The sequence below is a fragment of the Manacus candei genome, unplaced genomic scaffold (genome assembly GCF_025592945.1).
Source record: "Manacus candei isolate 608988 ecotype Guabito, Panama unplaced genomic scaffold, ASM2559294v1 h1tg000061l, whole genome shotgun sequence".
Classification (NCBI taxonomy): domain Eukaryota; kingdom Metazoa; phylum Chordata; class Aves; order Passeriformes; family Pipridae; genus Manacus; species Manacus candei.
Window position 1 is genome coordinate 4,185,898 of NW_026138109.1, and position 13,784 is coordinate 4,199,681.

At 37.1% G+C, this 13,784-nt stretch overlaps 1 protein-coding gene across 2 annotated transcripts in view; it reads left to right on the forward strand.

Annotated features, from left to right (window-relative positions):
• Positions 1 to 11,836, forward strand: part of RANBP3L (RAN binding protein 3 like) — a 34,470-nt gene extending 22,634 nt beyond the window's left edge. The window contains exons 12-15 of one of the 2 annotated variants that reach the window (XM_051804783.1): positions 772 to 892; positions 1,461 to 1,603; positions 2,970 to 3,162; positions 9,276 to 11,836. In XM_051804783.1, the coding sequence (XP_051660743.1) occupies positions 772 to 892; positions 1,461 to 1,603; positions 2,970 to 3,162; positions 9,276 to 9,319 (501 nt within the window). In that variant the 3' untranslated portion in view covers positions 9,320 to 11,836. Of the gene's footprint in view, positions 1 to 771; positions 893 to 1,460; positions 1,604 to 2,969; positions 3,163 to 9,275 lie in introns of those variants that run through there. The other variant, XM_051804784.1, reaches the window with a different exon arrangement.
• The last annotated feature ends 1,948 nt before the right edge of the window (positions 11,837 to 13,784 follow it).

Genomic DNA, 13,784 nt, shown 5'->3' on the forward strand with positions numbered 1-13,784 from the left:
ATTTTCATTTTCATATTATATTTCTTCATTTTATAGTCCCTTTCAGTAAGTGACTTCTTCAGAATTTCATTCTATAGTGGTATTTTACAAGCATCCACAGAGTACACCAACAGTAACTAAAGCTTCAAAATTGGAAGTGATTTGAGTAAAGATGAGTTTTATAACAAAACTTTTTTTGGGAAAAAAGCTATGTATTTTTAAACTAATTTGTTTTATAGTTCATCTAAAATATCAATTATTTTTCCAACCTGGCAGGACATATCTCCCTATTCTTCCAAATGCTATTTTCTCAGAAAAGAGCAATGGTGCATATGATTTAAAAAATCTTAGCATCATTTTATCTTTGGATAATTCTTCTGTCTTGCCAGAATATGAAAGTTTTACTCTCTTTGGAACAGTACGCTTCTAGTAGTGGTACTGGTATTCCAGGTTGCATAATGTTTGTATTGATTGAGGGAATCAGACTGTAGAACACTTGCACCAAATTCAGCTGTGTTGGTGGATATTACAGATGAAAAATTAATGAAGATGAAATAATTGAAAAAGTAAACTGGAATTCATGCTGATTGCTTTCCATGGTGAGTAAAGTATTTAGCACAGATTTAGGAGCCATTTCATTTTAGGTAACAATCGTGATATATCTATTTGTTTATCTTTGTATACATGCATATGGATGTATCAAAAGCCATATCAAAAGTTTAAAACCATAAAGTTTTGGAACCAATAAAACCAGTATTGGCTGGCAATTTTCATCAAGTATTTCTCTTTCAGATCAACTGCAAACTCTTTGTATTTAATAAGCTTTCTTTAACCTGGACTGAAAGAGGCAGGGGATCCCTGAGGCTTAATGACACTTCAAGCAGCAAACATGGAATGTTGCAGTCAAGGCTAAGTAAGAATGAAATAACAAGTACCCTGTACACAAAACACCAAGTAACTTGTACTAATGTTGGCCAGAATATGCTTATTTCAGATCATTTAAAACCGAGAAGCTAGTTTTATTTAAGTCAAGTTGCTGAGAATCTTTTTACCTGATAATGTTTGCTGTGTTACGGACTGAGGCACTGGGCATTTTTCACTTGGTTTACACAACCACACTCGCATATGTTGTTAGGTTGTGTGCATTTCTGCTGCAGTGTGTCTTCAGCTCAGTCACCAGTCTGACAGTTTGCTCTTTGTTGATTCTGCTTTTCCAGGAACACTTTTCAAGACACTTCTGGAATGTTGCTTTTACTGCGCTGTCATTACACAGTTTCCTTTGTGTGGCAGTGTATTGAAAGAAACTGATATATCTGGGTATTTAAAAAAATAACAAAAAAAATAAATCTCACCAGGGTTTTAGACCAAATTAAAAAGAATAATTGATGAAAATATTACTTGTATACAAGTGTTAGAAAAAAGTGCTGCAGTAAAAATTAAGATGGTTCCAATATCTTATCATATAAACCTTCTTATTTCAGTTATGCGAAATCAAGGCAGCTTGAGGCTGATTCTCAACACCCGACTCTGGGAACAAATGGTTATAAAAAGAGCAAACAGAAAAAGCCTGTGCTTCACTGCAACAGACCAAGAGGACCACTCTGTTCAAGTGTTTCTAACTCAGGTAAGTAGGACATAAAAACTCCACCCAAATCCACTGTTCATCTAGGATTCTGAAGACTTGCTGAAGGTTGGTTTTAACAAATGGCCTTCATGCTGTGCTTAGGTTAGCTATTACATGGCTTTTATTACGGAATGTGTTAGAAGTGCTCTCCTTTGGTATTTCGAAAAACTAGGTGTGCTGATGGGATATGGCCTTAGGACAGACATGTCCAGACTCTAGCTCACATAGCAACTGATGTAATGGATGTCATTCCAGTAATATGCATCAATTACTCTTTTATACGAAAGCAATACTGAAAGAATTTCTACACAAGCAGTTACTTGTTTCTAAGTTACTCTGGTAAAAGGCAACAGTTTTCTGCCATGGTTCTCAGCACAGTGCTTGCAATAATCCATCTGGTGTAGGACCTCCATTTCTTAACTGAGAAGAACACAGAGTTTCCAAGTCACCTTATGTAAGACAATAGTCTTGGGAACCCTGGTTTTGTTCAGCAAGGGCTAAGTTGGGGATGGAAATGTGGTGGACTTATTTACAAATAAATAGCATATATGTCCTAGATTGGAAAGTGAGAACATCCACAAGATTTTGAGGATGTTTACAGTTTCCCTAGTAGACCTTTCTAGGAAGGATTCAGCCTCCCAGGCAAGAAAAATAAATCATCATTTCCAGGAAGCGTCACATGTCATACACAAGCAAAGCACCATGCACTGTAAATGGAAAGCACTGTAAGTCTGTCACTTCCAGACAAGGACTGACTTAAATACGGCTATGCTGGACTGCTCGTCTGCATGTAAATGGCCTGATTTCCAGAGGTGCTGCAGTTTTTCTAGTCTATAGAGATGTTCCACAAATTCTGTCCTGGCACTTCTGGGCAGTAAAAATAGACATGATGAAGATGTATGACAGCTGGGGTGGCTGGGGTTGCAGTAAGCTGCTTCTCCATTCACTGAAGTGGCTGGTATCCACCCCTGTAGTATCCATCTAGTGACTGCATATATTAACATTTCAGTGCTTTCTTACTTCTAGAATCATACTCAGGAATCATTTGGAATACCAAGTACTCCATGCAAACTGAGCCATTTTTCAGGGAAAATAATTTTTAAACTTATTTTTCTTGTAACTGTAGAGAAAATAATCAACAGCTACATATTATAAAACTCAGACTACTTACAGAAACTTGACATTATCTGTATTGAAATTTATATTTGGATATTAATTATTAGTGTGAATCTGAAATGGATGGTTTGATTAAAAAGGACAAAATACAACTCTTTCATTATTTTTTTAAACTTCTCAGTCAGATCTTCTGTGGAAAATAGAGATTTTTCTCAGTTAGTTTGGACTGTATGCGTTTTATATTCTGCAGGCAGGCTCAAAAGATACTGAAGACCTGTATGCAGCAATACATCATCGCCTTGTGGCATTGAGAAGCTTTGCTGAGCAAGAGCCAGATGCTAATCAAGCAGATGCAGAGTCAGAAATAGCTTTTCAGCCATTAAATTGTGATAGTGATGATGAAGATGATGAAAAAATAAATCCAGTGAGCAGCAGTGGATCTGGTAAGCAGAAGTTTTCCTGGAGATGCTGTAATCCTTTCAGGGTATTTCCTTAAAAGAATGAAAATCAGGCCTTTTGTTTTTCATGCTGACTATAACTTTCATCTGTTACAGATAACCCTTTTTCAGTTAGAATGGGATAATTCCTTTTGGTATTTTGACTTACTGTTATTAAAATGACAGCTCAAGTATCCACATATTTATAGCAGTGGAATACTCTTTTAACAAAAGGCTGAAGTTCAAGAAATTTAGTATTATCAAATTTTACCAAAATGTTTCTTCAGTATATTTCAGTAGAAATGACTAGAGATATTGAGTATCAGTTTTGCCTTGAGTAAGTGAAGGGTGAGTCCATTCACATCAGTGCTTAGATTGTTACTAATAACCTGAAGCACAATATGTTTCTTAAGGTATTTATTATGCAGTGATTAACTTCATTTAAAACACTGATTCTTGATCAGCTGAAACAACCACCTCCCTAGGAAATTTGCAGGATTTACACACTAGTTTTGCTGACTTTCTTCAACATGACAAAAATGTAGGTTCCTCAAAAGGAAAAATGACAATAAAACAAGATATAAAAGATAAGATATAAGATATTAATGACTTAATCCTTCTGTTAATACAGCTCACAACAGAGCTGGGGTCACACTTGCAGAAAGCAAGGCAGAAACAGCTGTTAGACTTAAAAGCTCTTCTATTTTAGCAAAAGACAGGTCACGTTTCTGGAGCAAATTCACTTGCTTGTGTCAAATTGCTACAGTGGATACAGGAAGTTGCCAATTATGTTTTATCTTCTAACAGATGGGCTACATCAGGCATGTTTCATCTGTAGGTCACAGCTTAGTTTCCCTCTGCACCTAGGTAACATATTGTCCTTATATTTAAAACCTTCCTTTCATCAGCTATTCAACAACAATCAGGTCATGGACAGTAATGGCTATAAGTACTGTTTTCCACAAGGAAATTAATTTTTTTTCCTTTATCATAGAATCATGGAATGTCCTGAGTTGGAAGGGACCCCCTAAATATTATTGAGTCCAACTGCTGTCCCTGCATAGAACAACCAAAGAGTCCCACCATGTGCATGTGAGCATTGTCCAAACGCTTCTTGAACTCTGTCACGCTTGGTGCTGTGACCACTGCCCTGGGGAGCCTGTTCCAGTGCCCAGACACCCTCTGGGGGGAGAACCTTTTCCTGATATCCAACCTAAACCTCCCCTGACACAACTTCACACCATTCCCTCAGGTCCTGTCACTGGTCACCAGAGAGAAGAGATCAGTGCCTGCCCCTCCTCTTCCCCTCACCAGGAAGTCGTAACTGTAATGAGGTCTCCCCTCAGCATCCTCTTCTCCAGGCTGAACAGACCAAGTGGCCTCAGCTGCTTCTCATAAGGCTTTTCCTCAAGACCATTCTTCACCTTGGTTGGCCTCCTCCTGATACACTCTCTAATATTTTTATGTTTTTTATATTGTGGTGCCCCAAACTGCACACAATATTCCAGATGAGGCGTCCCCAGATGCAGGAGCAGGACAATCCCCTCCCTCGCCCAGCTGGTGATGCTTTGCCTGATGCCCCCCTGGACATGGTTGGCCCTCCTGGCTGCCAGGGCACTGCTCACTCATATTCAACTTGCCATCGATCAGGACCCCTGGGTCCCTTTCTGCAATCTATTTCGTCAAATAGACTGCAGCTTACAGTGCTTATTCCCATTATTGATTGTTGTCTAACTACATTTCAGTAGCATTCAGTGCTCTAAACAAAGCATGATGCTCTTACACACACCATTCTCTCAAAAATACCTTTTCTCTGTTTAGGAAATGGGAAAATTGTTGGCTTAGAGAACTCCTTAGATTGCTCCCAGATAATCAAGCATTCCCTCTGTAATTTCTAAATAGCCTGTACCGCCTTTTTACAAAGAGTTTCTGGTAACTTGGAAACTCTGGAGTGAGCTTGATTCCTTTCCAGGATTATTGATGATAAGAACTCTTTGTTCTTTTAGGGGAAAAAAAAAAAGAGGGGAAAGGGAATGTCAAAGCAGTGTAGGAACACAGATTTACAAGTTAAATATTTATTTTGATTTGCAGAGACTTCTGATAGGAATATTCAGATCACAGCCAGCAAACAGGTTCTGAAATGTGTGGGGTACTGTTTATCTTGACCTTTTAGTTTAAGCATCTGTCTTTCATTTATGTTCTGTTACTGACAGAAGTTCTAGCAATCCCTTTCAAGTGCTTTTTTTAATGGCTTCTAGCATTTCCTGCTTATCTTAATCTCTTCTATTATTTTCAGAGCCACAAGGTTTTAATTTTGCATACATTTCAGTTACTAGTACCCAAGACACTTTACCTTCAGACACTCACATCTTACATATGCCTGTCCCTGATTTCCAAAAGAAACATAAAAAGGAAAATAAGCCTCATGGGTTTTGGACAGGATGAGGTCAGTTTTAAATATCAGCATAGAAATGTCCATTTATGTGCAAGAGATCAGATCCTGTATATTTAAGAGCACTTCCTTAAATCTTTAGTTTTCATGCTTTGATTTTCATTGAAGGGTGTTACGAATAAGTAATTTTTTTATTGATATAACTCAGTTTCAGAGATTACTTCTCCTTAACAGTATATAAGTCGTAAGAAGCATAAGTCCTCAGTGACTGTTTCTTTGCATATTTCTTACAAATACAAGAATTTAGAAAGAATGTCAGCATTTTATTTCATTCCATTCTATCTTTGTCTCAAAATCCCCAATGATAGTTTTCTTAATATAGCAATTTCTTTTTTATTAAACTGAACTCATAGAGTACCCTAGATGATGCTGTGTATTTCAAGACACTATAAAAGACATGAAAAATTAGATAATTATATTATCTTTATAATAATTAGCGCTTGAGAGTGAAGAAGAAAGCAAATATGATGTACATAATAAGTGAAGCACTGTAGACGTTGAAGTGATTTTGTATGTTTGCAAGACTTTGCTGTAAGATTTTTTTACACAGAATTCTTTAACATCTACAACATGTTAATGTTAGGGCAATATGTAAGATAGTAGAGATATTTCTATGATTTAACAAATTCAGTATAGATATTTATTCCAGTATTTTTTAAATTCTTAGTTGAATTGCTTTACTTTCAAGTAGAGATACTAATTTCATGAAGTCCATAAAGAATAAGTTGCCGTGCCTGATATTTTTATACATTCAGTTGCAGCTTGAATGTTTTTGCAAACAAATTGCTCTGTAAATCTAAGTGGAGAGAAAAAGAACAATTAATCTTTAAATAGATTTTTAGAGTGGATGGGATCAATAACTCTGGAAAGTATTTGTCTTTTCCCTCTGACTACAAAGTGAGGTGTGGAAATGAATTTAGACTAGACAGTAAACTTCTAGGCTGACCAAAGTCAAGTAAATCTCTTCTTGTTCTATTTCTTTCATTGTTAACTAATTTCTTTGCTAGTTAGTGTAACTATGTTTGCCTCCAGTAGTCTTCATAATATCTAGCTGAGGAGAAATCAGCAGAATTCTTTATTCCACGTTTGAATTTTTTTTCACTATTTAATTTAATAAATAAAACTATGAAAAATGCTGACATGACAATGTGTGAATGACTGGACCAAGAGTGGTTCCTTCCCTTCTGAGGAAAATGCAAGAAAGGAAATCTCCCCTTTAGTTTTTCCTGGTTTTGGACACTCTTTGCTGTCTGGAAGATCCACTTCAACAAACAAAATAGAGAAATACCCTTAGCCAGACATATGGAATAACCTAGTAAGGGAGCATGTTCTCCTCGTAGGCAAGCAGTGGTACTTACACCTGTGGATAAAGAGGACCTACCAGCTCTGTGTCCCGGGTGTGTTCTGCAACGAGGAGCATAATGTCACACTTGTCACTGCTTCTGCCAGCTTTGTTACTGTATCTGAACCATCAATGTGGGTCTTCTTTGTACGTTGGCAGACCCCTGTCAGTGAGCTGTACAAAATCTTCTGACTCCTGTTTTCTAAGCACCATGACTTCAGGCAGCTAGCTACACATTCAGTCTGTAGGACCACTGAGTTGCACTGTTAACATGTGTAAATTCCTTATACAGTTACTGGATAGACAGCTCTGCAATGCAGACACTGCACAACCCTCACAGGGTGCTCATCTCTTTCCACTGGCAGCACAAAAAAACAAAGAACCTATGTCAGGCTCCGAAAATCATCCTGTCAGAACAGGATCTGTTAGGGCCACAACACCTAAGCTTGCCAGAGATCAGAAGCTACACCTAAGTAGCAGGGATCAGAAGTCACTACTTAGATCCATAAGTGACTAAGATGTCTCTGAAACTCTTACTCATTGCTTCTGACACTCTGACACATTTTTTCCATGTTCTCTTCACAAACATGAGGAGATTCTGTCCTTGCTACAAAGGAATGCACTTTGTTTACATTTAGAAACAGGTCCGTGGTGTTCATCAAAATTAGCAGAAGGCCCTTAAAGTCTAACTACATTAGTATTTAGAAAGAAAAATTACTACTTGAGAGACATAAGGCATTTCTTTTGTAGGGGAGTATGAAATGTCACTCACAGCAGTAGAATAGCGTGGGGCTATAGGTAGGAGTGGTTCCTATGTTTTCTGTCCTTTTTATTTTCTGATTATGTACAAATTTGATTGTATCCCAGAGTGGGAACAAAGAAATAGGGAAAGTACACGTGAGGCACAAGGATGACAGTGTCACTAGGCAAACAAAAGTTTTATGCATTACTCCTTATACTGTACCTCACCAATCCTAAATCTTCTCCTAACTTAATTCTGATTGAGGGATCCTAAATTCATCCTGATTGAGGGATCCTCTCTTAGAAACTATTAGACTGAATTCAAAGACTGTGGAATCTAGGACTAGGTAAGTCCCAAGATGTCCCTCCATATGTAGCCAGAGACCTTGAGAGAAAATCTCACTTGTGCAAAGACATAGAACATGTCCCAAGTGCATCCACAAAGAACTGCATGGATTTTGGAGACTAGTGTTGAGAGCCAGTAGTCTCTCAACACCAGTAGTGTCTTGGTCTGAGAGCCAGACAGTATCGTACCATAGAAATGCAAATGCATTTGCAGAAATGCAAAATGTTTTTTAAGAGACATTTTCTAGTCCACTATACATGCACTTCCCATCTCAGCTTCATTAGGACTCTGCTGGGTCATCTGCTGGGGTTTAACAAGATTTAAAATGTTACAAGATCTTTCTTTTTATTTTTGAATAAAATACTTGTAGAGTTCTTAAGTAACTCCTGGAAAACTGCTATCTTTGACATTTCTTGTCAATTTAATTTAAATTCTTATTGATTGCTAAGGTTTCCAGATCATAAATCTAACACACACACACCTGATAGTGATTAAAACTGAGGAAAAGTTAAGAATTAACTTCTTTGTTGGAGTTTCTATTTTATTTTCAGCAGGTATCAGTAACACCTAAAGCAGAGAAGAAAAGACAACTCTGTGATTGGTTTTAAATACTGCCATATCAGGAGAGAGAAGGGAGGAAATCAGATGCAATGTTCTGACAAACATAGGCTTTCATTTCACCTGTAAGAGGTTTAAAACTCTTAGTAAATATTTAGGGGTGGCCAGATGGCAGCAGCAATTTTTAAAAAGATACTGGGATAGTGATGTTAAGTGTCTGCATTAGTCAGCTCTATCTACTATCTGCAGATGCAAAACAAGTTTGGTGATAAATCATAGAGATTAGGCACCAATACCACTTGGTCATAACCCATGAGTTATTTTAAGATATATTGTATTTCTCACAGTTTTCTGAGCATCTGTAATGAAGTCTTAAGACAGTGTTCCCTGTACAGAGCGAGATGATTTGCATGCCAGGCACATTGCCCTACCTAGACATCAGATTTCTTAGTCCTTATGTGCTTGTCTTTATTGACGTGGAGGGTCACAGGTTTCATTCACTATTCACATGGTCAAATATTTGTGAATAATCCTGTGTTATCTAGTTAGCTGTTTACCTAAACCAGGAACTGATCATATCCAAACTTTAACCTACTGCTTTGGTATTATGAAATGCTGGATTGTTTCAAAACATGAATATGCTCAAATAAGCAAGATTTTTTTTTTTAATTCTTTTTCAGATCATTCTAGATGGAACCGCAGGCAGCCCGTTGTCTGCTCATGACATCTCCCAGAGGTTACAACAGCTCAGTTGGGAATTCATCTTCCCATGATGTCTAAGCTGACTCATCAGCCCCTGGAGGGAGGAACTCAGACGTGTTCTACTTTATGGCTTTTAAGTAAGGATTAATTTTAGGCACAGCTTAAGTTAACATATTAAGAAGGAACTTGAGATGCACTATTGGGGATTATAAACAGCCTGCTTTGCACTGGGATGTGAATGGCTTCCAGTAGTCAAGAACAGTTATAAATACTTCTGATTTTAGAATTAAATATATTTAGATGCATTATTAGAGTAAGGAATTTTATAGGGAATAAATGTTTATTCATCATATTGATGGATGTGAACTGCTTGTTACTTTTCATCTGCTATTTAAAAGATACATTTGGAAACCTTTAAATTGGGCTTCACTGAAAACATTTATTTAAAATTGTATGGTAGCATTCAGTATCCCATTTGTAAGCACATACAAGCAAAACTGGGAGTGGCAGTTTAGCATGACCAAGGCCTATAGAAACCAGTCTTCATATAAGAGGTTTTTTTCAATGTGTGTTTTGAAGATATCTGGAATTATATATTGGCTGTAGAATTTTGTCTAAGGGCAAAAACCAAGATCTGCCTTTACAGCCATAAGCACCAGAAGAATTCACCATGAAGAACTGCAAGCCAGTTCTAGGGGGCATGTGAACTTTAAAATGTAAGTGTATGTGCTTGCACTCATGAACACCTTTCTAGTTGCACAAAACAAGCACTTGCACTATCAATTGTGAATTTGATATACACAAATAAATTCATGCACAGTACAACTGAGTATCTGCAAAAAAAAAAAATTACCTTAAACGAGTAAGATTATGTGAGATTACTTCTGCCTTAGCTGTAGCTATCCCTAAACATCATCATTCATTGATACAGATGAGTATGTTACACATCCTAATGTGTGCAATTATCCCAACAGTGCTCAATACACAGTTGCTCTGTAAAAGTGATTCCACAAACTACTGCCTTCTACCTAACCATTCACATGAGGAATTAGATAAAAACAGTTCCCCCTAATGTCATCTGTGAATTAAGGTTTACAGGATCATTCATAAGCCTGTGCACAGTAAGAGACAACACTTACGCTCTGTGTTTTCATTCTGTTAAAAGATAAAGAAAATATGTCTATAATGTCTCTGCTGCAGCTCCCTGATGCCTTTTGTATCGTTTGTCATCCTCAGAGCTAAAACAATGCTCTAAAGTATCTCAAGTCCTTTTAATTAAGGTAATTGCAAGGATTTCTACATCTAAAAAGCTTCATCACACTTGAAGAGTCAAATTACAATTTAGTCTTCTCATCTGAACATATGAATGTATGAAGTTGGAACAATACTAATTTCTTCCTGAATTCTCAGTGCCCTGTCAAGATTGGCATCCAGATGAAACCGAACTAGCATCTGGATTACACCGAATCCTAAATGGCCTGCCAAAATTAGCACTTGTTTGACATTGATTTAGCATCTGGATGACAGTAAACTTAAATGGAACTTGATTTTTGCCTTCAGGAACAGGGGAGTGCTTCACAACAGAGCACTGTGCCTAATAGTGAAGCTCAGTCTGCCAATAACAAAACCGGTTTTTTCCATAACTAGCTGTACATTGTGTCCTTTTTTATCAGCCTCACTCCACACCATGACAATATTTACATCACTGACCTTCATATTTCATTGCTGCAACTCATCCTCAGGAACAAAGCTCTGTGTTATAAAAACTCATGCAGTTGTAAAACACTGCAGTCCTATGTATTTAGCAACAGGTCACAGTGATAACTTTGCCCTGGAGTTCAGCTGGCTGTGCACAGAATGCAGAGTTTGATTTCAAAGTCTGTCCTGATAATCAAAGCCGCCTGTGAAACAGGATTTAAGCATGTGAATGTTATGATATCCAAGTTCTACTACAGCTGTAAAATCCTTGGCAAATGAAGGAGAGGCCCAAGGCAGGCATAATAGAACTTCTGCAGACATGGGACTTAAACTTTGTAATATGCTCCCGCAGGGTAAGGAACAAGACTTACAAATAAACTCTCTTTAGATCTGCCTCTTCCCAAGATCATTCCATATATACACAACCATACATGCAAACACACACGCTCATGTGCACACACACTCAAACACAAAGCTACATCTCCTAAAAGATGAGAAGGAAGAGATGTTTAACTATTTTTAAAAGATTGGATACTGTGCTAATAGAGAACAAATTTTTGCTCTAGACATCCTAATAATTTATTCTCTTTAGTCTCACTGCACTAAAATTCATTGTTTCTCAAAACTGAAGGTGTGCTATTATGTAATATATTAACTTGGTTTTAAAAATGTAAATTTGTCACTTCGTGACAGCTGGAGCAATTTCTATACCTGACAAATAAACAATTTTCTTACTGCTTTAATTTCCATGTAACTGGTAGTCTTATTTACAGCCCAATTAGAGCTTCCTACAGACAGTTCCTTCCATGCTGCAGAATCTCTAGCCTGCTTTCCTAAGAAAGCAAGATGTAAGCATGTGTCAGACCGACATTGAGCACATAGTTCAGTTTCAGAAAAGTTGGACAGGAGCTAGAAAGCTCTAAGACAATTTAACTCCTTAATGAAAATTGAGAGTTGCTGAGTGACAGAAATCAGAGAAAGGCATTCTTTGAGGAAAAAGTTTCAGAGTATTTTCTGTGATGCTTGTGGGGCTGAGTGCTGCATTCCTGCTTCTGAACAAGCTGCAGCATATTCTGGGAAGGAGGAGAAATAAACCATGGATGGATGGGACCTGGGATTATTGTGACCTGAAGAGGGGTGTAGGGATTTGACCCAAATCCATATGAAACTAGATATCATTATTTTTTTTTCCCTAGATAAATGTTATTTATTTATTTCTAACAGACCCTAGGGATTAATTTATATACGTAAGGTATGCAGAGCTGGATGATATTATGTATTCATGCAATAGTAATTTTCAAAGGAAGGAAAAGCTAACAATTCCTAATAATAACTATACATATGCAGATATTTGCTACTAAGATTATGAATTTCTAGCAAAATCTGCTTGGATGGAATAGCCTGAATGTCTTACTTTGTGTTCTGGAGGCATTTGTATCTCTTGATAAATCTTGTCCCTCAAGTTTATATGTCATGCTCTTTAGTGACCTCTGAACTAGTTTTGGCAAAGTGTATGAAGTCAAGAGTTTTGCAATGTCTCTACTGAATGAATGAGTACAGGGAAAATCTTTAGCACATTTGATATCGTTTTCAGTGCTAGTGACAGCTGGTAAAATGTGGACAGGGAGGGAAAGAGCATCCTCTTTTTCCTAGCTGGGTTTTAGAGCGCTCACCACTGGGGAATGCTGGCAGGAAAATCTAGAAAGGCTCACTCTATAGCAGTTGTCTGTCTGAAAAGTGGAGATTCGTGAGATGTCTTTTACAAACACTAAAGTTATTCTTACAAAACAATGTATTTGCAGCACTTTGAGCATATTCAAATTGCTTTTGAAATGTTGAAGTCAACTGTATTAGTTCAATTCAGTGATGGAGTAGTTTGTTTTGCATAAGCAAAGAGTGGGAAGAAAAGCAGGAAAGTAAATCTATGCTAATTAAAACATCTTCTAATGAAAGCGTGGACAAGAAAACTTGCTCCTCTCATTGGTTTTGTGTAAAAAAGATTTTGTAATTTGGATTAATAATAATAGCTGCATTTACTTTGGTTTTTTGCTTTTTCTGAAGCTTCTTTGTTGATTTTGTAATTTCGAATTTATGAACCAAATTACATAACTCAACTATGTAATCACTGATGAAGGTATACATGTTGCAAGCAAAATGCAACTGCACATAGATAGAATCTGGGATCAGAAATTCAATAAGACTACACCTGCTAATGTGTTCATCTACATGCCTTGTAAGGCTCTGACGTGTCACGAGTGACATGTTCTCTAAGCATCAGTCTGGACTTTTTCTCTGGATTATTAGAATTAACAGCTGTTGTCAGCTGGGCTCAAAATCCGAGGACTGGTTTTATGAAACATTATGGTGATGGTGTGTTTACCTCCTCCTGTATGAATGCAGCTGATAGCATTGCCATTTTAAACACAAAGGCACTACTGTCATTTTCAGGTACCACTAGCACTTAGGGTCAGATAAAGAAAGTCTAGAAAATGTAAATAATTGGATCAGTTAAATCTATACTGCTTATTAATTAAACTCTCACAAGAAGGCATTATTCATAGCCTTCAATAAGGAGTGAATATGTTCAACGAAATGAACAATTGTCCTAGACTGCAAGTGCACTAGAAGCAATATGTACATCCTTTTGGGTAGAAAAAGGCTACTTTATAAAACTGCTAGTACAGTTGTGCATTGCCAGTTTTGCAACTAGTGAAATAACTTAAGGAATCATTTAGTGTTTATGTAGAAATTTTCCCAGTTACTTTGTAACACAGAATATTTTAAGTGTA